Source organism: Silene latifolia, chromosome 9 (genome assembly GCF_048544455.1).
Source record: "Silene latifolia isolate original U9 population chromosome 9, ASM4854445v1, whole genome shotgun sequence".
Classification (NCBI taxonomy): domain Eukaryota; kingdom Viridiplantae; phylum Streptophyta; class Magnoliopsida; order Caryophyllales; family Caryophyllaceae; genus Silene; species Silene latifolia.
This window is the reverse complement of record NC_133534.1, coordinates 173879982-173903987: the sequence shown is the minus strand read 5'-3', so window position 1 is coordinate 173903987 and position 24006 is coordinate 173879982. Positions and strand designations below refer to the sequence as shown.

General features: G+C 42.4%; 1 protein-coding gene across 1 annotated transcript; it reads left to right on the top strand.

The window, feature by feature from the left end:
- The first annotated feature begins 2199 nt into the window (after positions 1–2199).
- LOC141598373 (uncharacterized) lies at positions 2200–3036 on the top strand. The gene is made up of 2 exons (XM_074418140.1): positions 2200–2355; positions 2440–3036. The coding sequence occupies exons 1-2, from the start codon at positions 2203–2205 to the stop codon at positions 2983–2985; spliced, it is 699 nt and encodes a 232-aa protein (XP_074274241.1). The 5' UTR covers positions 2200–2202; the 3' UTR covers positions 2986–3036.
- Positions 3037–24006: the final 20970 nt, after the last annotated feature.

The following is a 24006-nucleotide window of genomic DNA, read 5'->3' as shown; positions in this document are numbered from 1 at the left end:
GACTGATTATGAATCCCTTTACAATTATTAGATTCTGCTATTTATAGTTCTACAAATGCTACCGTTGCCTTTTTCTTCAACGTCTTTCTCCATTATAGGAGCATTCTTAGGATTAATAGGGCATGCTCCCTATTTACTCGCTTGACCCGTTCCAATCTCAACCAATTCATAGCCTTTCCTCTTCTTTCCGTCCAAATTCATAGATTATATAGTTTTAAGTTTGGACTTGGTCTTCCTTGAGAATAGGGCACGGTTATTTGACTTATACAATTATATTTCTTGTTTATCTTCTTAATCCAGCCTGCTTCAATACTCTGCCAAGCTATTCCATACCGACCATCAGGCTCTTCTTCCAGGATTTAGTGGCCTGCTTGTTATAATATTTCTCAACAGCTAGATAACAGTTAGATTTGTCCGGTCCTCGTCTTAATCAATCAGCTTTGTTAAGTCGGCCAGGTTATGGTCGATCAGGCTAAATGGGCCTAACAATTGCCCCTTGACATTTTACCCGTCTTTGGATCCGGCCAGGGGTGAGATGTCAACTTTACCGGTTAAACAATAAGAAGAGTCATATTTATTCGGTGACTCTTAGACTCCTACTTACCGTTGAACACGCAACGGCTAAATGACATCATGCTGACAGTTTTGCAATTCCTAGGTTTTTCATGCCGTTATTCATCTCCTATAAATACGGTATTTAGGGCAAGGTTATTTTTCACCAAATTTCCTCCACTTTCTTTGCTGAATATTCCTCTGAAATTCTTCTGAAATTCTTCTGAAATTCTTCCAAATTCTTCTCGTAATCTGTTTCGCTATTTTGTATTTTCTCGACAATTTCAATCATAATAAATCAAACACTTAGAAATATGGGAGCAAAAAACGCCCCGCATCCCGCAGAGAGTGCTGCTGCTGTTGAGCCCGAACACACGGACATCCAAGAGGAGGAGGTAAGGGAAATTGACCCTCCCGCTCGTCTTTGTGGCTTTCAAGTATCAGGATTCTACATTTTTTACCGCTCTTCAATCTCTCGGATTCTTCTTTCCCCGAGGAGAATTTACTAAAAACAAACTATGACAAGATTCTAAGGGAGAAGAAAATAATTCTGAATCTACCGAGGTATGGATCCTCGAGTCTTGTCCGGTCAGGGCTAACCGGGTATCACCTGGCTGGTTCGTATTTTTGAATGGGCGTTCAAAGCAGGCTGTAAGTTACCTTTTACTCCCTTGATGATTGATACCATTCGTGCTATGGAGGTGTCACCTTTTCAGATTATGCCAATGGTTTGGAAGCTTGTCCATTCTATTGAAAATTTATGTGCTAAACATAATCTTGTAATTACTATTAATGATATCAAGGCAGTTTATCATATGAAAAATCCTGTTGATGGTCGCTTTAATTTGAGAATAAAATCGAAAATGTCTCCATTAATTACTAACCTGGATTCTGGAGATGATAAGAATTGGGCAAAGACTTTCCTGTTTGTCCGGACTGAGACTTTGGGATCAGGCTTTGATTATCTGAGATATCCTCCCTTGGAGAGTGGTAGGTTCCTTGTACTTTTTCATTTTGCAATATATATTATATGAAATTAATGGATTCTGATTCTTACCTGTGTAACTTTGACGGTTTTTGCAGCTCCTGATTGGAGTTGTGATCCCCTTGATGAGGAGGCTGTTTCCAGGATAGAAGCTTTCCTTGCTATTCCTGAGGAGGAGAGGACCTGGCCAACTAGTTTGGGTAGGGAGTTGTTGCCCCGGTATATGAAGACCAAGCTGACTGGGGTCAGAGTACCCAAAGGCAAGCCTAGTTCTACTGCTCTTTCCTGTACGTCTTATGTATGCTTTTATGTTGGCCGTTATCTTCCTGTCGTTCTTTGCTTGATATTCACGTATATTTTTATATATTCAGTATTTAGGTCTTCTGCTAGGCTGGCTAGCTTTTTTGCAAAGGATTTGAAGGCTGGGGTGGCTAGGATTGCTGAACAGTCCAAGAGCCAGGAGGCTAGTGGGAGCGACAAAACGCTTGATATCCTGGTTTCGAGATTCACCTCTTCAAGATCTTCCTGGGTAATTTCACCGGAGATTGTCCAGGCTCGAGAAAAGAAAGAGGGAAGATGATATCTTGGCAGAGGAGGAAGGAGAGAAACGCCTATCCGGCTCCCCAATCAGGAGTATAAGGCAAGTGCCTGCTAGGATTGATGACATGGATGATGCCCGGGCTCGGATAGATGAGTTTTCTGCAAAGATGAGCGACCAGCTATTGTCTGCTAGTACCCTTGAGTCGTCTACCAGAGTGGTTTCTATTCTGACTTCTCTTGTAACAAGGGCTGCTGAACTTGCTTCCCAGGCTAGGGAGGTTAGTTGTAAAGGGATATTTTTAATTGTTTATGTGCTTTTTGTTTTACCTTGTATTTGGCTAATTGATTTCGTATGTATGTAGGGGTTGGATGCCGGGCTGGCTACTGCTTGTCAGCTTAGGGATGCCCAGGCCAGGGTTTCTAGTTTGGAGGAAAAACTGGATAAACTTAACCGTGACCTGCACACATCCAGGGGTAATGAAGTAGTACTCCAATCTCAGTTGGCGACAGCTAGGGAGTCAACCAGGGCTGCTATAGTTTGTGAGGTGGCTGCGAAAAATGCTGAGAAGGCTGTCAGGCTGGAGTTGGAGGCTGAGAAGCAGGCAATGCAGGATCAGTTGAGAAAGAATGAGGAGCTTGCTGCTGAAAAGGAATTGGTGGAGGCGAGGTTGGCTGATGCTGCTCAATACTTCTTCGGGAAAGGCCGGGTTGATGCTATGAGAGATCCAGAATCTGACCGGGATAATTGGAATCCGGACCGGGATGAGATGGCTTTGGACACTCAGTATCCTGATTTGGCCAGTATGGGTCAAGAAGAAAAAGTGGATTCTCCTCCTTCCAAGGCAAAGTCAGGTGATCAGGAAATGGTGGATGGTTGTGAGTCGGTTACTGGCTCAAAAATAACTTAGTTTTTTCTTTTGGGTTTTGGTCTATCCAGGGGGAATGTCCCTGGAATGAATATTTATCAATTTTTAATTTTGGCCCATCCAGGGGGAATGTCCCTGGAATTGATGGTTATTAGGTAGGACCAATTATTTTGGGTGAATAAATATTTGGTCTTTGTTTTGTTTCTTTTTGTGTTTTGACAAGGTACTTTTGTGATGTTGGACATGTATCTTGGATCCGGCGATTATTCGACCTGGATCAGGCCATTTTTTATCGGATCCGATTTAATGTGTTATGGGTGGGGTTGTTGCCTGTCCGGGAGGGCTTATGTCCCTTGCCTGTGGGAGGGCTTATGACCCATTTATGTCATCTGATCTAGGAATAGATTTTCCAGGTTTGTATGTTATGTTGAGCTCAATATTTAAAGGCCTGTTTTGTAACTGAATTTTGGATATCAGTTGGATATTTGGTGGGGGTGGCCCCCAATCTTTAAGATTTGTTTTAAATAAGATGCAATATGTAAAACAAGTGTTGGAGATTTCACTAAGTAAATATGAGAACATAGATAAGTACTTGGGCACATAATTTGAAGAAATCATATATGGCATTTATTCATATAACTGCAAGTATCATACATGTAGTTTTCAGGCAAGAAGTGTTTAAAGTAAAAAGTTATACCTGGATTGTGCGATATATTCTACATGTGAAATAGTTTTAAATGTGCAATATTCCAGGCTCTTGGGATCATTTCGCCGTCCGGTCCGTAATCTATAAGCCCTGGCCGACTATTAAATCAATCAGATAGGGGCCTTCCCAGGTTGGGGCCAATTTGCCAGCATTCTTTTCTTTTGTGTTTTGGAAGACTTTCCTGAGGACAAGATCTCCTACCCTGAATACTCTGGCTTTGACAGTCTTGTTGTAGCTTCTCGCTACTTTTTTCGATATCTTTCGCTAATCTAATGCTTGCTGCATCTCTTAGCTCTTCTGTTAAGTCCAGGCTATCCTCCATTAGAGGTATATTGTTTGTTGTTGTGTTCAGGCTACATCTGGCTGATGGAATATCCACCTCAGCTGGGATTACTGCTTCACATCCATAGACCAAGGAGTTGGGGGTTTGGCCAGTGGATGTTTTAGGCGTGGTTCTGTCAGCCCAAAGGACCAGGGGGAGCTCTTCAGCCCATCTACCTTTTCTTCTTTCCAGCTTTTTCTTTATGCGGTGATTACCACTTTATTACTTCGGATTCTCGCCTGACCGTTGGTTTTTGGATATCCTGGTGTGGATGTTACCAAATTGATGTTCCATTGAGCACAGAAAAGGTCTTTGTTCTTTTTCCCACAAATTGTGTGCCATTGTCGCATACTATTTCAGAGGGGATGCCATATCTACATATGATGTTGTGTTTGATGAATGCTATGACATCCTTTTCCTTGACTTGCCTGTATGATTCGGCTTCTATCCACTTGGAGAAGTAATCAGTCATTGCTAGCATGAAAACTTTCTGTCCGGGTGCTTGAGGTAGTTTTCCTACTATATCCATGCCCCACTTCATAAATGGCCAGGGTGCGGATATGGAATGTAGTTCTTCGGATGGTCGATGGATATATGGTCCATGAATCGACAAGCTTTGCATTTAGAGCTAAAATCCAGGCAATCGGCTCTCAAGGTGGGTCAATAATATCCTGTTTCGAGTACTTTGCTTGCCAGGCTTCTTCCACCTTTGTGATTCCCACAGTATCCTTCATGGATTTCGATAATATCCTGCATTCGCCTTCCCGTGGTTCCAGGCATCCGAGGTACGGCCCACTGCGATTTCTTAAAAAGCACGTTGTCAATAATAGTATATGAAGCGCTTTTATTTTTAGTGCTCTGGCATCTTGCTTATTTAAGGGAAGGGTTCCCTGTTGTAGCCAATCATAGTAAGGTTTTGTCCAAGAATTAGCAATATAGATTGGGAAACTTTCATCTTGTTTATTTATTGCAGGTTCTAGTAAATGTACAATGGGTATTTTGTCGAAGTCTAGGGGGCTGAAGTTGGATCCTAGGCCGGCTAGAGCATCGGCCTGGGTATTCAAGTCCCTGGGAATTTGGTCAATATTGAAATTGCAAAATTTTGATTTTAGCATTTGAACAACATCTAGATAAAGCATCATTTTGGGGTCTTTTGCAAAGATATATCCCATTTACTTGGTTGGAGATGAGGAGGGAATCGACGTACCTTTAAGTTTTGCACACCAAGGTCAACACATACCTTTAACCCGGCTATTAGGGCTTCATATTTCGCCTCATTGTTTGTGGCCTCAAATGCATGACTTATAGCTTTGTACTATCTTATCCCCCGTGGCGATTTTAGTACTACTCCTAGGCTCGTGCCCCTCGTGTTGGCCGCTCCATCGATAAATAGGGTCCATTCTAGGTCCTGTTTGGTCATTTGGTCGGTTTATTTACTTCTTTTATTAGGTCAGGTTCTAGGGTCGGACTAAAATCAGCCACAAAGTCTGCTAGTGCTTGTGACTTAATTTCTTGTCATTGGTTCAAATGTTATATTGTATGTGCTTATTTGGATGACCATTTGCACATTCGTCCAGGACAATTACGGTTTCCTAAGTACAGATTTGATAGGGAGATTTGTTCGACTATTATTGGGTGGCTTTCAAAATATGGTCTCAATTTTGTGCAACTCATAATTAAAGCTAAAACATATTTTTCAAGTAAGCCATACCGATCTCGCATCCAGTAGACTTTTACTTACATAGTAGATGGGGTGATGTTGTCCGTCCGCTTCTTTGACCAGGAGGACTGACAATGGTGCGGTTTTGTGGATCGATGTGTATATCTTGTCGGGGTTCATCTTTGACTGGTTTTGCCAGCAAGGGGGAGAAGATAGATATATTTTCAAGTCTTCAAAGGCAACTGATGATCGGGGGTCCATCGAAGTCCTTGTTCTTCCTTAGCAGGTTATAAAACGATTTGCATCTTTCGATGATCTTGAAATGAATCTGTTCAGGGTGCTATTCTTCCAGTCAGCTTTTGTATGTCTTTGACTGTCTTTGGTGGTTCTAGCTCCAGGATAGCTTTGATCTGTTCAGGGCTGGCTTCTATTCCTCTTTTTGTCACCATGTAGCCCAGGAATTTGCCTGCTTGAGACTCAAGTGGCATTTTTGTGGGTTGAGCTTCATATTGAATTTTTCCAGTATTTGAAAGGCTACTTCCAGGTCTTTGACGTGGTCTTCTGGCTTTTTTGATTTGACTACCATGTCATCTATGTAGACTTCCATGGTGTATCCTATCTGATCTTTGAACATCATGTTGACTAGCCTTTGGTAGGTTGCACTGCATTTTTAATCCAAAGGGCATAGCAAAAGTATAACAATATATACCTCTTTCGGTGATGAAAGTGTGCTTTCCGGGTGCTGGGTGCATTTTTATCGATTGAATCCGTTGGAGGCATCCATGAATGTCAACATTTCGTGGCCTGCAGTGGCATCTACCATTGCATTGATGTGTGGTAGGGGAAATGGGTCTTTTGGGCAGGCTTTGTTTAAGTCGGTGTAATCTACGCAGACTCTCCATTTGCCATTTTTCTTTTGGACGACTACCACGTTTGCAAGCCGTCGGGTACATTACTTCCCGATCATTCCCATGTCCGTAGCTTGTCAACTTCTTGGTTGATGATTTCGTGCCTCTCTGCAGCAAATTTTCTTCTCTTTTGTTGTACAGGCTTAAAGGATTTGTCAATGTTCAACTTATGAGTAATAACATCAAGCATCTATACCGGTCATATCAAAATGTGACCGCAAAACAAGACATTTTAGTTTTGAGAAAGTCGACCGATTTGGTCCGATTGAGTCGGGTGCATCCGACCCTACAAGTACTTTCTGTCGGGAATTCCGGGTCTAATGTGACTTCTCCTGTTTCCATCTGCGTTTGTGCTATATATTCTTCCCTGACAGGTGACTTTAATTGCTATGCAAGGGACTTACCTGACTTTGAGGGTTTCAAAGCCCGAGTGTAACATTCCTGAGCCGTCCTTTGTTCTCCTCTGATGGTGGTTATCCCCATTCTGTTGGAATTTTCACGCATTGATGGTATGTTGATGGGATTGCTTTGACATTGTGGATCCATGGTCCGCCCAGGATTACATTATACGAGGATAGGCAATCCATTACTCCAAATCTCTCATATGAAGCCACGCCTTCCACATAGGTACGCAAGCTGATTTCTCCCAAGGTGTTTTTGTTTCTCCATGAATCCAACCAGGACGCTGGATTTCTTGATGATCTTCCCTTCGTCTATCTTCATAGCTTTAAGGACGTCAAGTATCACCAGGTTGATTGAGCTTCCTCCGTCTATCAGGATTCTTGACACTTTTTTTTGTGCCGATTTGCATTGTGATTACCGGCCGTCATGGTGTAGATCGATATTCCTTGCGATCCGAGTCATCAAAGGTAATAGCAGGTAATGACTTGGATCTGAGAGGAGGTTGGAGTCCTGGACTCCTGGATATTCTTTTGGCGGTGAGCTGGTCGGTCCACAGATTTCGATCCTCCATTTATGAATTTGACTTCATAGATGGGAGGAGGAGGAGGAGGATCTCTCGCCGCTTCCGGGTCTCTCTTGTTTTGTCCTTCATCTTTGTTCTTTGGGTCTTTGGATTATGTCTTTCAAGTAGCCTTTCTTTAGAAGATATGCCACCTGTTTTCGAGTGGATGCATTCTTTCGTGGTGTGTCCGATGTCCCGATGGAAGTCACACCATCTTGTTGGATCTTTCCTGGGGTTGTCGGATTTCTTTGGCCATCTGACCGTATCTCCCAGGTTTTCAGCGTTTGATTAATCCTGCAGTATTAATAAGAAGTTATATTCAGGAATAGTTGGAAGGCTAGAAAGGTTACCTTTATGTTCTTGTGCCATATTGACTTCAGATCGTTCGGGCCTGGAATAGGGTCGATCCGGGATTGCCTCCTTTCGGTAGGAGCTTTTCTGTTAGTATGTCCATAGCCTTGCTTTCCTCCGGATGAGTTTGTCCTGAAGTTGAGGTCTTCTTCTAATCTGACATGCTCTAAGGCGATGGATTGAACAGTGGCAAAGGTTGGACATGCTTTCTTGGTCGATCGCATAGATGTCATCACGGGACTCCTTGCTCGAATGCTTCTACCATTGTTTCTTCATCACATCCGGGAATGGCCACCTTTTCTTTCACAAAACGGCCGGGAATTCTTTGAGAGATTCTTCAGGAAGTTGCTTTATCCTGAACAGGTTACTTGGTCTCTTGGCCATATCTCTGCTACTTGCGAATTGTTGATTGAAGGCATTGATCAATTCTGCAAAATTCTTGATACCTCCATTTGGGAGATTGATGAACCATTGTAATGTTTGCTCGGTCGTGGTTGTGCCAAAGCCTTTGCACATGCGAGACTTGCCCGAGTTCACTTTGGGTATTGAGGCAGCCAACATTTTTGTTTGAATATGGCAACATGATTTTGTGAATCGAGGTTCCGTCATAAGTTCTCATGGACGGAACAAGTAAATTTCTTGGGAGATCAATCTTTGCAATTTCATCTACAAAGGGTGAATCGCAAAGTGTCGACTTCTACTTGACCCACAGTGGTCCGGCACTCCGGGTATATTTTCTATTTTGTTGTGGAGTTTTTGGATTTCCTGAAGCATAGCCATCATTATTTTGCTTGATTTTGTTTGTCTCATCATTGGGAATGGTTGGAGTCTTAGGATAATGTATCCTTCTCCGGGGTTCCAAAATTAGAGAAGTCTATGTTTTTGATAATGGATGAGAATGGGGTTCCTGGTTTGAATCTGGTCTTGGAGCCCGAAGCCTGATTTTCCAATTTCTTTTCGAGGCTAGACTCGATTCCTTGACCTATTGATTTTGCCACCTGAGCTGCCCTCTCTTGGATTGTCTCCAATTCTTTGATCTTGGCCAGGGCAGCCGCTAATTGTTGTTCTGCGGTGAGTTCCACCATTTTTGTGTGTGAATGTTAAATGAAAGATGATAAGGAGAATTTTATTGGTTGAAGAACTAGATGCCCCACGGTGGGCGCCAATTGTTTTAGCAGGATATTCCCTGAATGGGTCCGGCTTAATAAGAGAGTGATTTGGGTATCTAGTTCTATAGGCTTTGAATATTTAGATAAATAAGAAAGAATGACTAAGTATAAAAACGAGTTTGTATTATTTTGATAAACCGAGTACAATCTTGCGTGTGTGATTAAATAATCGGGAATAGAAATGAGGGATAAAGTGTAAATCACTGATTATGAATCCCTTTACAATTATTAGATTCTCGCTATTTATAGTTCTACAAATGCTACCGTTGCCTTTTTCTTCAACGTCTTTCTCCATTATAGGAGTCATTTTAGGATTAATAGGGCATGCTCCTATTTACTCGCTTGACCCGTTCCAATCTCAACCAATTCATAGCCTTTCCTCTTCTTTCCGTCCAAATTCATAGATTATATAGTTTTAAGTTTGGACTTGGTCTTCCTTGAGAATAGGGCACGGTTATTTGACTTATACAATTATATTTCTTGTTTATCTTCTTAATCCAGCCTGCTTCAATACTCTGCCAAGCTATTCCATACCGACCATCAGGCTCTTCTTCCAGGATTTAGTGGCCTGCTTGTTATAATATTTCTCAACAGCTAGATAACAGTTAGATTTGTCCGGTCCTCGTCTTAATCAATCAGCTTTGTTAAGTCAGGCCAGGTTATGGTCAGACCAGGCTAAACTGGGCCTAACAGCTGGATTAAAGGTATGTATTGACCTTGGTGTACAAAACCTAAAGGTACGTGTTGGGCCCTAAAATATCCTGCCTGACCTGATATAGGCCAGGCAACAGCCAAGGACAACTTCCAGGCAAAAGACATCTGAAACCAGGCATTGATTCAACACGGATAGGCACCAAGCAGGAGTTGATGAAAGACAGGCGAAAGATAACCAGCAGCCTAAAAAGAAGAAGCACCAGGCCACTGCAGGCGACAAATAGGCAGCTGATATATGTTCCCTACAAAAAAGGAAGACCAATTCTAGAAAGCTTTGATATAGGAAGCACTCAAAACAACGGCTAAGAAAGAGGCAACCACCTCCGGGTAAATAGGGCACATTCCCTATTTACCAGGAAACCCTAAACGGCATAAGAAGGAGGAAGAGATCAGCTATAAATATAAAGGAAGAGAAGATGAGAAGGATCATCAGATATACCTTCACTTTTACTTATATTTTTGTATTCTTAAGCTATATATTCGCCTGTCGCGCCTGATATAACAATACTCTGTCAGGCTATCTAAAATCATAGTAACAATCACTCCTGGCTTGGTGCCCGTGGTTTTTTCCCTTATTCCCAGGGTTTTTCCACGTACAAAATCTTTGTGTCATTGTTTATTAGTTCATTTTGCACTTAATTATACCGATCAGGCAAGTTGTTTGAGTTAGATCACCCTACACATAAACCCCTGGCAGGACAATCTAGATCAGTTAAAAGCCTGCCAAAACAATTGGCGCCCACCGTGGGGCATCTAACTCGAAAATAATCAAAGCCCATAACCAAATACCACAAAAAACTAAGAAAAGATGGCAGGAGATAGCGTTGAGCAACAATTAGTCACGCCAAACAACAGATGTTGGAGATGGAACAATGAAACAAAAAATGATCCAGTGAAGCGAAGTGGCAAAATTGAAAGAATCGAATCCACCTAAAAATACAAATTTGGGAGAAAAAGCTTCAGGATCAAAGTTGAAAGTCCACTGGCACACCATTCTCCTCAATCATAAGGAACATTGATTTCTCAAATATTGGTACTCCTACTCCATCAAAGTCCAAAGCAGGAGAAGGAACGGACTCAGGAGAACTCCAAAATGAAGAGACCTCATCAGATCAGACTAACACGGCCATTATGATGGCTATGCTCCAGAAAATCCAAAAACTTCGCGAGAGATTTGAAAAGATTCCAGGAGTTCCTACCCCAATTGAAGAAGCAAATCCAGAGAGTTATGCTGATTCACCCTTTGTGGATGAAATAGCAAAAATAGACCTGCCAAAGAAATTTGTGATTCCCTCAATGAGAATCTATGATGGAACCACAGATCCACAAAATCATGTTGCCTATTACAAGCAAAGGATGGCAAAGCATCAATTCCCGATGAACTACGTCAAGTCCGCATGTGTAAGGGATTTGGAACAACCCCGAACGGACCGCCCGCAATGGTATATAAACCGCCAAATGGAAGCATCAAGTCCTTTGCTGACCTGGTCAACTCTTTCAATCATCGGTTTGTTTGCAGCAGGAACTAGAAAAGAGATCCAGTGACCTGTACAGGGTTAAACAAAAGCCTGGAGAATCCATCAGATCCTACATGACAAGATTCAACAAAGAAAAGGTTTCAATCCCCAGATGTGATGTTGGAACAGCCGTTGAAGCTTTCATGCAAGGGCTACCCCTGGACAGTGACTTCTACGATGCAATGACCATGAAGCCCTGTCATACCTTTGAAGATGTCCAAGCATTAGCCATAGGCTATATCAGGCTGGAAGAAGACAAAGGCTACAAAGCAGATAATGCTGACAACAAATCAGGATATGACAAAACAAACAGAAAAAGCTCTCACCACAGAGGAAGCAGTTCCAGGCCATCTCCCTACACGAGACCTGACAGATCAGAAGTAAACTATACACATGAACAACGAGGTAACTCCTATACTTATCCTCCTATCCAGGAATATAACTTCTCTATTGACATTGCAGGACTGATCAAGAGACTTGACCATATGGGAGACATTGTCAAGTGGCCAAAGAAGTCAGACAACCCAAATTCAAGGAAGGACACCACAAGGTGGTGCGAATTTCACATGGACATAGGGCACACAACAGAAGAATGCCTGGGATTACGGAGACAAGTGGCTTACCTGCTAAAGAAAGGATACCTGAAAGACTTGATGCCAACAAAGAACAGGGAAGATGATGGAACAAGAAAAAACACAGAAAGGCAACAACGTGACTTACCCCCTGCACCACCCATTTATGAAGTCAAATTCATCAATGGAGGATCGAAAATTTGTGGCTGACGACCAGCTCACCGCAAAGAAAATTGCCAGGAGTAAAAATGAAATCTCCTTTTAAACCTATCAATTTACCTCAAATTACTTTTTGACGACACGATATGCGGGGCATTCCGGACCTCCACCATGACAAACTGGTGATCACCATGCAAATAGGGACTGCACGTGTCATGAGAATCCTGGTAGATGGAGGCGAGATAAACCCGATCATGCTTGATGTCCTTAAAGCAATGAAGATTAATGAAAGCCAAATCATAAAGAAGTCTAATGTCCTAGTAGGATTCAGTGGAGAAACAAGAAACACATTGGGAGAAATACACACGCCCACATACGTGGAAGGAGTATCTTCATACGAAAGATTCGAGTCCTGGATCTGCTCTGTCATCCTACAATGCCATATTGGGAAGACCATGGATCCACAACGTAAGGGCCATACCCTCCACCTATCACCAATGCATCAAAATACCAATAGAATGGGGAGTAGCAACCATAAAAGGTGAACAAAAATCTGCCGGGGAATGCTATCTTGAGTCATTGAAGCTTTCCAAGGCGGGTAAGTCCCTCGCCTAGCAATTACAAAGACCCTGTCAGGACAACTCATGTGGCAGAAACCAAAATGGAAATCGATCAAGTAATTTTAGACCACGAGTACCCTGGCGACAGCACGCGTCTGGTAGGATCGATGTCCCCGATAATATCAGGCCAGAATTAGTAAATTTTCTTAAAGGTAAATCTTCATGTTTTGCCTGGTCACATTTTGATATGATCGGAATAGATGCCAATATTATTACACATAAACTAAATATAGATGAGTCTTATAAGCCCGTCCAGAGAAAAGAAGAAAGTTTGCATTTGAAAGACATGTTATCATTAATGAAGAAGTAGACAAACTATTGGACATGGGGATGATAAGAGAAGTCATGTACCCTAGCTGGCTAGCCAACGTAGTGGTGGTACAAAAGAAGAATGGCAAATGGAGAGTTTTTGTAGATTACATGACCTCAATAAAGCTCGCCCAAAAGACCCATTTCCGCTCCCACACATAGACGCAATGGTGGATGCTACAGGAGGGCATGAACTCCTGACATTCATGGATGCCTCAAGTGGATTCAATCAAATCAAGATGCACCCATCTCGATCGGGAAATCTTTGCATTTATCACGGAAAGGGGCATATATTGCTACACAAAGAATGCCCTTTGGCACGAAAAATGCGGAGGCAACATACCAACGCCGTCAATACAATGTTTAAGGACCAAATAGGAGACACCATGGAAGTCTATATTGATGACATGGTAGTTAAATCAAAGAAAGTCAAGATCATGTCGGGGACTTGGAGATGACCTTTAAAATCTGGAAGAATTCAATATGAAACTTAACCCGTCCAAATGCCATTTTGGAGTATCTTCAGAAAATTCTGGGTTACATGGTGACCAAAAGAGGAATAGAAGCCAGCCCAGAACAAATAAGAGCCATACTAGAACCGGAATCCCCAAGTCGAGTCAAAGATATTCAAAAACCGACAGACGAGTTGCGACCCTGAATAGATTCATTTCGGATCATCGTAAGGTGCAAGGCATTCTATGACCTACTCGGGAAGAACAAAGCATTCAAATGGTTGCACGAACACGAGTCACCTTCCAGAGCTCAAAACATACCCGACTACACCTCCGCTACTTGCCAAACCAGACAAAGGAGAACCCCTGACGGTTTACCTATCATCACGTAAACAGCAATGTAAGTGAAGTCCTGACCAAAGAAATTGATGGCCAACAGCATCCAGTTTACTATGTAAGTAAAAGTCTCCTAGACGCAGAAACCAGGTATGGCCTACTTGAAAAATATGTACTTGCTTTAGTAATGTCCTGCACTAAACTTCAACCTTATTTTGAAAGTCACCCAATCATTGTAAGAACCAACCTGCCTATCAAATCTGTCCTGAGAAAGCCTGAGTTGTCAGGCAGAATGGCAAAATGGTCAGTACAAATCAGCACCTATGATATAACCTTTGAACCTAGGACGGCAATTAAATCTCAGGCACTAGCAGACTTCGTAGCTGAATTCAGTCCTACCCTAGAACCAGACCTCATAAAAGAGGTCAATCTTATTGACACCCAAAAGACAGACCAGGAATGGACCCTCCATGTAGATGGGGCAACAAATATGAAAGGCACTGGCCTAGGACTAGTCTTAAAGTCACCACAGGGAGACCTAATTGCACAAGCTGTTAATTGTGAATTCAAAGCCACGAATAATGAGGCTGAATATGAAGCCCTGATTGCTGGATTAAAGGTATGTATAGAACTCGGTGTAGCAAATCTCAAGTCTCAGGCTGGACCTTACTTACGTTGCCTGGAACCAAATGAAGCCAGCCAGGTCATAGAAGACATACATGATGGATACTGCGGAAATCATAAAGGTGGAAGGAGCCTGGCAAGCAAAATTCTCAGATGAGGCTACTTGGCCAACCCCGAGAGCGATTGCATAGCATATAGCTCAAAATGTGAAGCTTGCCAAATCCATTCCCCTTATATCCATCAACCATCGAGCTACTACATTCCATCTCCCCTGGCCATTCATGAAATGGGGCATGGACATAGTAGGCAAGCTACCTCGGCGCCCGGACAAAAAGTCTTCATGCTAGCAATGACTGACTACTTTTCCAAATGGATAGAGGCAGACTCTTACTGTGCAAGTCAAAGAAAAAGATGTCATATCATTTATCAAAAGGAATATCATATGTAGATATGGAATACCCTCGAAATAGTCTCGTGACAATGGTACACAATTTGTGGGAAAAAGAACACTAACTTCTCGTGCACAATGGAATATCAATCTAGTCACATCTACACCAAGCTACCCTAAAGCCAACGGCCAAGCAGAATCTAGTAACAAAGTAGTAATCAGTTGCCTGAAGAAAAAGCTGAAAAGAAGAAAAGGTAGATGGGCAGAAGAGCTCCCCCTAGTCCTATGGGCCGACAGACCACACCCAAAAAAGACCCACAAAGGCCGACACCATATTCCCTGGTCTATGGTGCGAAGCGATAATACAAATAGAAATTCATGTGCCAACTACCAGAAGTAGCTTGAACACAATAGAAGAGAACAGGCCCCTATTACAGGATAACCTACTCTTAACAGAAGAACTAAGGGATGCAGCCAAAGTCAGGATAGCCGCCTACCAACAGCGATCGCGAAGTTACAACAAAAATGTCAACATCGAGTATTCAAAGAAGGGGACCTGGTACTAAGGAAAGTTTTCCCCAACACCAGAGAAAAGAACGCAGGCAAACTAGCCCCTACATGGGAAGGCCCATACTTAATTGATTCAATAGTGGGACAAGGAGCTTACAGGCTACAAACTTTGGAAGGAGAAATGATTCCCAGATCTTGGAACATTTCCCACTTAAAACTATTTCATATCTGAGAAGCAGGTAAAACTACCTATCCTATATAAATGTCAATAGAACTTCCTGCTATGTGCTAAAGTTGCTTGCCTGTTATTCTTAGCTTCACCTAAAACTTTATTTTAAATCCTGAAAACTTGTTTTACGCCTTCTTTTCACTTATTATATGTTACACTTTAGGCTTAAACAAATATTCAGGATTGAGGGCCACTCCACCCAACCTGAACAGCATTTCTAAAAATGCTCTAATTTGGCACCTGCCTACCTGACCCGAAAATTAAAACTGAGCTCAGTACATAAAAAGATAAGTACAAAGGTGGAATAGACCATAGTACTTGTCAAAGAAGCCCTCCTGACAGGCTGAGGGCCATAAGCCCTCCTAACCGGCAACCACCCTCATTCTCAAAAGCCCTCCTGACAGGCAGATAGAGCCACCGTTCCCCATAAACACATGAATGAGGGCCATAAGCCCTCCTGACAGGCATTACTCTAACAAAAAATCACATAAATGTACAGGTACAAATTCCAGTCAAACACAGCAAGAAAATCAAGAGAAGAAAGGATATATATATTAAAACCTACCCAGGAATATACCCTTCCCAGGCAACAAACCGTTTATCCAGGAAAAGCCAACAAAAACCAAAACAAATCCTAAATTATTTGTTCAGGGAACACCCCCCCCCCCCTGAATAGGCCAAAACAACACAAAAATCCACAACAGAAAAAGTCAAACTAGCCCGCCTTGGACACAGTAGCAGAGCCAATCCCCTCATCAGCAGCCTCCTCTTCTTCATCTCCCTCCTCTTCAGCATCACTATTTTTCCCTTTGGATGGAGGAGAGTCCACTTCCTCGTCAGCATGCAACTTACAAAGCTCAGGATAAGTGGTATTGAGATCAGCCAATTCCTGATCAGGATTCCAAAAAGGCCTGATTTCAGCAGGCTCTTTCATAGCATCCACACGGCCCTTGCCAAAGAAATACAGTGCAGCATCTTTATACCTAGCCTGGACTTCATCCCTCTCTGACCAATTCTTCATTTACTTTTAATCGCTCCCGCATAGCTCGCTTTTGACCTTCAACTCTTCCTCAAAGAATATCAAACTTAGCTCGAAGAGCTTTGAGCATCCTGAGCAGATTTTAGCTTAGAAGACTCCACCAGCAACCGAGCCTTCCCTGCCTCATTATCCTCCTTCAAAGAATGATTCTCAGCCTTGGACACCTCCAACTCAGCTTTAAACTTGTCAGCATCTTTTTTCAAGATTTGTACCTCCCAATCCAAGGCATTTTTAGACCATGGATGATTCCAATTGACAGCGCTCCTCAAAGACATCATTAACATTCTAAAACAAAAGAAAAATGCCTATCTAAGCCATAAAAAAGAAAACACACAAAAACCCACAATAAACAAAGACAATATATACCTCCTGAAGCATGGTAATCAGGTTGGCAAAGATAGTCCCGGAACGATACATAGCGGCCAAAGCACGGGCGAAGCTTCCTCTCGCCCGGTACTTGAAATAGGGATCATCAACCACAAAAGCCCGAGCCTCGAATCGATCCTTGGCAAACCGGACCTCATCCATACGAGCCCCGACCCCCCGACCTCATGAACTCCCCTAGGCTCATCCACTCTCTTCCTCTTCTCAGGACGGTCACTATCATCCACAATCTTTTCAGAGACGTCAATCGAACCTCCCGCACAGTTCCTTAACGTGAACAAAGATGTCACTTCCCGTTGCCTCACCGCTCTTTGACTTCTCCCCGTAATCTGGGAGACCCCCGCCTTCACCAAAGACAGACCAAAACTAGCAATTGCAGAAGCCCTGGTAGTCGCACGACGAGTTTCTAAATTAGCAATATAAGCATGAATCCAATACAGGAAACAGAATGACAAAAAATAAGCAAAAGAACTTACTCCCTGACGAAGATGCCCCTGGAACCTTAGTGCTCTTTACAGGCTTATACGTACTCAACTTAGCCTTCTTAAAACGAGGCATAGAAGCTTGCCCTGCACAGCGCAGGCCAAGCCCTCTCCTCTTCGTGCAACGCCATAAACGTTTATCCGATCACCCCCTCAAAGATCGGGATCATTCACCCAATCATTTACTAAAAGAAAGCACGGGCAAAGTAAGTAAACTCTCCAAAACATATTATTACCAAACCAAAAATAATGCAGGAAAGAAAGTTACCTCCTTCAACTTTGGGTAATTCAGATAGTCCAGGTCGGGGCAATTGAATCACCTTGATAAACATATAAGTTTGAGCCCATCCTTTATCATCCCCTGAATCAAAGTTGGTAATCAGGTGAGTCATCTTTGACCTGACTCGAAAATTGAACCTCCCAGTAGAATGACTCTTCAGGTGATAAACATTCTTGAAATCATCCAGGGTAATAACCAATTTATGCTTAGAACATAAATGCTCAATAGAATGGACAATTTTCCAAACCATTGGCATGAGTTTAAAGGGAGGAACCCTAATAGCCCTAACCACCTCAGTCATAAAAGGAGAAAGGGGAAGCTGACCGCCACCCCTGAACGCCCACTCAAAAATACAGAACCAACCCGGGCTACTCCAATTAGCCCCGACAGACCGTTCTCGGGAATCCAAACCCGAGCCCCATGAGGAATAAGGCCCCCGCCCTTTATATAATGCTCAAAAGCAGGTTTCAGTTGATTGGCTTCTTGAAAAGAAGCCGCCAAAGCCTTATTAGGAGAATACTAAACCCCCTTATAAGACATGGACAGAACCTCTGGAGGAGCAACAACCTTCACCACATCATCCTCAGGGATGATATCAGGGACCCCCTCAACCTCAGCAGAAACCATTTCAACTTCAACAGGAACTTTTTCAGCCTTAGCAGGAGCTTTTGAAGCTGCTGTCCTTCTCTTGCCACCAGCCATATCTTATTTTTTCTGGAAGATGAATTTTTCAAAGAGAGAATTTTTTAGAAAGGGAAAGAAGAAATTTGGAAATTGAGATGTGGAAGCAATCACGGGAAAAAAAGGCTATTTATAACCGCAAATCCTAAAACGGCTAGAAAAGCAAGTGGTAGAGACTAATCATGACTCTCCTAGGGTTTTGTGAACCTACCCTATTAATGACAAATAACCGTTACAAGAAGTTGAACCAAACACCAATTCTAAATCCGATAAAAAGACCCTGCACAAATCACTTGCCTGGCCCAAATTTTTATCTCCTTATTCCTGGCCAGACCCAATAATGGAATAAGCAGATAAGGAGCAATTGTTGGGCCCTAAAATATCCTGCCTGACTGATATAGGCAGGCAATGACCAAGGACAACTTCCAGGCAAAAGACATCCGAAACCAGGCATTGATTCAACACGGATAGGCACCAAGCAGGAGTTGATGAAAGACAAGCGAAAGATAACCAGCTGACCCTAAAAAGGAGAAGCACCAGGCCACCGCAGCGACAAAATAGGCGATGATATATGTTCCCTACAAAAAAGGAAGACCAATTCCGTAAAGCTATGATATAGGAAGCAACAAAAAACAACGGCTAAGAAAGAGGCAACCACCTCCGGGTAAATAGGGCACATTCCCTATTTACCAGGAAACCCTAAACGGCATAAGAAGGAGGAAGAGATCAGCTATAAATATAAAGGAAGAGAAGATGAGAAGGATCATCAGATATACCTTCACTTTTACTTATATTTTTGTATTCTTAAGCTATATATTCGCCGGTCGCGCCTGATATAACAATACTCTGTCAGGCTATCTAAAATCATAGTAACAATCACTCCTGACTTGGTGCCCGTGGTTTTTTCCCTTATTCCCAGGGTTTTTCCACGTACAAAATCTTTGTGTCATTGTTTATTAGTTCATTTTGCACTTAATTATACCGATCAGGCAAGTTGTTTGAGTTAGATCACCCTACACATAAACCCCTGGCAGGACAATCTAGATCAGTAAAAAGCCTGCGAAAACAGTACGTACTGACTCCCTTCTTATTTCAAACCAAGTAAATGGAGTATATACTGCAAAAGACTCAAAAATGATGCTTTATTTGGAAGTTTTCCAAAATTTAAAATCAAAATTCCGCAATTTTAATATTGACCAAATTCCTAGGGACTTGAATACCCAGGCCGATGCCTTAGCCGGCCTAGGATCCAACTTCAGTCCCCTTGACTTTGACAAAATACCCATCGTACACTTATTAGAACCTGCAATAAACAAACAAGATGAAAATTTCCCAATATACGTTGCCAATTCTTGGACAAAACCTTACTACGATTGGCTACAACAGGGAATCCTTCCCCTGAATAAGCAAGATGCCAGGGCACTCAAAATAAAAGCTGCTTCATATACTATTATTAACAACGTGCTTTTTAAGAAATTGAAGGCAGGACCGTACCTCAGATGCCTGGAACCACAGGAAGCTGAACAGATACTATCAGAAATCCATGGAGGATACTGTGGAAATCACAAGGGCGGAAGGAGCCTGGCAAGCAAGGTACTCAGAACAGGATATTATTGGCCCATTGAGGGCCGATTGCCTGGAATTCAGCTCTAAATACAAAGCTTGCCAGATTCATGGACCATATATCCACCAGCCATCTGAGGAACTACATTCCATATCCGTACCCTGGCAATTTATGAAATGGGGCATGGATATAGTAGGAAAACTACCTCAAGCACCCGGACAAAAAGTTTTTATGCTAGCAATGACTAACTACTTCTCCAAGTGGATAGAAGCTGATTCGTACAGGCAAGTCAAAGAAAAGGATGTCATAGCATTCATCAAACACAACATCATATGTAGATATGGCATCCCCTCTGAAATAGTATGCGACAATGGCACGCAATTCGTGGGAAAAAGAACTGCAGCCTTCTGTGCTCAATGGAACATCAACCTGGTAACCTCCACACCAGGATGGGTCATAAGCCCTCCAGACAGGCAGGGGACATAAGCCCTCCAGACAGGCAATAACCCCACCCATAACACAAAGAACTGGCCAGATCCAGCGCAAAAAACTGGCCCGATCCAGTCAAATAACTGGCCAGATCCAATACACATCCAACACTACAAATATACCTTATCAAAACACAAAAAGAAACCAACAAAGACCAAATATTTATTCATCCGAAAAAAGCCGGCCCTACCACACACCTAATAATGATTCATTCCAGGAACATCCCCTCTGGATGGGCCAAAAAATACCTAATAATCGTTCATTCCAGGAACATCCCCCCTGGATGGGCCAAAACGAAAAGAAAAAACATGAACCTAAACAAAGCTGAACTCAGAATCGACTCACAACCATCCACCATTTCGATCACCGATTTCTCCTTAGAAGGAGGAGAATCCACTTCTTCTTCTTAACCCATATTGGCCAAATCAGATACCTTGGGTATCCAGAGTCTCTCATCCCGGTCCGGATCCCGATTAGCCCCCTCGTCGATTCCGGATCCCTCATAGCATCAACCGGCCTTTCCCAAAGAAGTACCGAGCAAAGATCAAGCAAGCCGCGCCTCCACTAGCTCCTTTTCAGCACCAAGCTCTTCATTTTTCCTCAACTGATCCTGCATTGCCTGCTTCTCGGCAGCCAACTCCTCCTTGACGGTCTTCAGCTCTTCCCTTGCAGCCTCCAACTCTTGCCTGACAACTTTCTCAGCGTTTTTTGCAGCCACCTCACAAACCAAGGCAGCCCTAGATGCCTCTCTCTAGCTGACCCCAGCTGAGATTGAAGTACTACCTCATTACCCCTGGATGTGTGCAGTTCACGATTAACTTTATCTAATTTCTCTTCCAAGCCAGAAACCCTAGCCTGGGCATCCCTGAGCTGGCAAGCAGTGACCAACCCAGCATCCAATCCCTACAGAAAAATAAAAATAAAGTCATGTTAGCCGTGAATTTCGAGGTATTAAGAGAATAAGAAGCTTGTAGAGTGTTTGCACGATCTGAGATTTTGGTGGAGAGTTAGGTAACGATATGATAAAGGATAGAATTGGGAATAATGTTGAGGTAGATTTTGTTGATGGATTGGATGTTCGTTATTTGGGATGATAACCAAAGAGAGGAAACGGATTGTTATATTAAGAAGTGATAGGAAGAGAGTAGTCACATGAAGGATGTTGGCGTCATAGTATTGTCACTAGTGGTTGAGGATTATGTTACTTTAGGGAAGTTAGTTGTTCTAATGAGGTTGATTTTGTGGAGGTGATTAGTATGTTTGGTTGTGAGGGAGTATAAGATGTAGATATATGAGGTGCTCGCTGGAAGTTGAGCACTGATGTTATGGCTACATTTGCCGGAGGGGTGATAATTGTGTGTATGAGAGGATATGTTATGAAAGGCACCTGAGTTAAGTCCGGATGAGAGGTATTCATTGTCAAGTGGTAACTTACGTGATCGGGATTGGTTAGTTAGATTCGATTATGGGTCCATGAGGTGTGTAAAACTTTGTGTGAGGTCCTGGCCTCACGAGTAATGGTGTGGTGTGATAGTTACGAGTCGTTATATGTTGTTTTCCGCGTCATATGTTATACTTATATGTGTATGTATGATATCTGTAAGTAATGGTGTGAGGTTCCGGCCTCAAGAGTCATGGTATGGTTAATATTCATAAGATTGGTATTTGTGATCCAGTCTAATGTGCTGCGTCGTGATCTGGTAGAGCAGTTTTAAGGAAGTCTTGTGGTCCAGGAAGTTGTGCTGAGTCAGTGTTATGAGATTCTAAAAGTTGTGATGGTTATCGATGTGGTTTTGTGCACTGTGCACGGTAATTCGTGTTGCGATACGAGTATTTTCGTGTTGTCATAGTTCGTTGTTTGTTTACTGCTATTTCTTGTCAGTGTAGGTCGGGGCATATAGACAGTTGTGTTGTTCCCGATGCTCCTTACCAGTGTCGGTATTGGGTATGGTCATATTGGTTGTATATAGTATGATATGAAAAAGAGTTGGGTATGGTTTTGTTGTTGTCATGGTAAAGTAATATTCTGTTAATGGCACACAATTGTGAGAGCTTGTTGGAGTACTTTTGATCTTGTGTTAGATGAGTCATTGGTGGACATAGTTGTGGAAAGAAATTGTGGAACATGTGTGGTATTGAACAGGAATTATAGGTGGTTTAGTACCTTTTCTTGGGACAGCGAGTATGGAGTTTTGGGACTTAGTATCATGTCGAGTTAGGGTGAGTTTTGTGGTAATAAAAGAGATGAACTTGAGAAGCTAATGTAAGTATGTGTAACGCTTGAGGATTGTGAGATAAAATTGTGGAGATGAGTGTATATGTATATAGAAGTATGTCGTTTGTGGTAAGGTAGAAGATATGGAGTAATGGTTATACTGAGAATTTTATGATATATGTTATGGGAGTACAGAATAATTGGAGGCACAAGACTGTTAGAGAAAGAGAGTCATGGATATAGGAATGGTTGTAGGTGTTGAGGCTATAGTGGGTTATCATTGTCATGCGGTAGTAATGAGGATTATGGGAGGTATAGCAAAGGACCTAGTATTAGTGAGTTACGAGGACGTAAGATTTATCTTAAGAGGAGTAGGATGCGACAAAGAGGGTTTGATGGTTGTACATGTTATGGTACAATTGGAAGTTTGAGTGTTGGTGTGGAGTAAGGAATGGATTCGTGTTGTGGTTTATTTTATTACAGTTAATGGCAATGCTTGTAGTAGTATGATGTTTAGGAGTGTGAGTAACGGATTGTGTGAGGATGTTTATGTGTGTGAGTAAACTTCGAGGACGAAGTTCGTTTTAAGGGTGGTAGAATGTAACATTCCGCCTTGATGGTTGATCTTCTCCGGTGGATTGTCTTGGTATTGAGTTGCTAGTGAGTGTTATAGAAGTGAGACAGAGTTGGCAACATTGTATTGTGGTTATTTGATGATATTATGGAGTTAGTATTGAGAGTATATGCTGTAGTTGGGACGATATCGTGAGTCATGTTGTGGAAGTAAGTATGGTTGGTAGACCTAGTGTTAGATGTCCAGGTTTCATAGGTTGGGTTGGAACTTCGGGGACGAAGTTCTTTTTAAAGAGGGAAGACTGTAATACTATGGATTTTATAGGCTGGTACTCGACCGAATATGGCCTACTCGGTCGAGTAGAGTGTGTCGTGTAGCCTGTTTAGCTACTGCCCAGGAACACTCGGCCGAGTATGCTGAATACTCGACCGAATAGAGGGTACTCGGCCGAGTATACTCTATACTCGACCGAGTATCCGGTCTGACGGGTGTTATTTTCCGCAGTTGATTTAGAAAGGATTGGAGTTATATTAAGACGCGTTTTACAGTTTCTATTCATTTTACAAAACCTAAACTACACAACGTAACTCTAATCCTCTCCAAATCTCTCTCTCATTTGCGTGGATCGTTCGTGAGTCTAGTTCATCTTTCCTTGCGTCGATTGTGTCTTTTAGGGTTTTGCCTAATTTGGTTAGCTTCTAATTTCATAAGTTCCATTAATTTGTCTTTTAGGGTTTTGCCTAATTTGTGATTTGTGGGAAAAGGGTTTTGGCATGTGGTAATTGGAATTATGTAATTGTTGTTGTAGGTGACGATGTGGTATTTGTTATACATTTGTATGGTTG

Excerpts from the sequence above, each read along its gene's own strand:
- LOC141598373 (XM_074418140.1), top strand. The coding sequence starts at position 2,203 with ATGGATGATGCCCGGGCTCGGATAGATGAGTTTTCTGCAAAGATGAGC. Across the intron at positions 2,356-2,439 it reads TTGCTTCCCAGGCTAGGGAG|GGGTTGGATGCCGGGCTGGC; the intron begins GTTAGTTGTAAA and ends GTATGTATGTAG.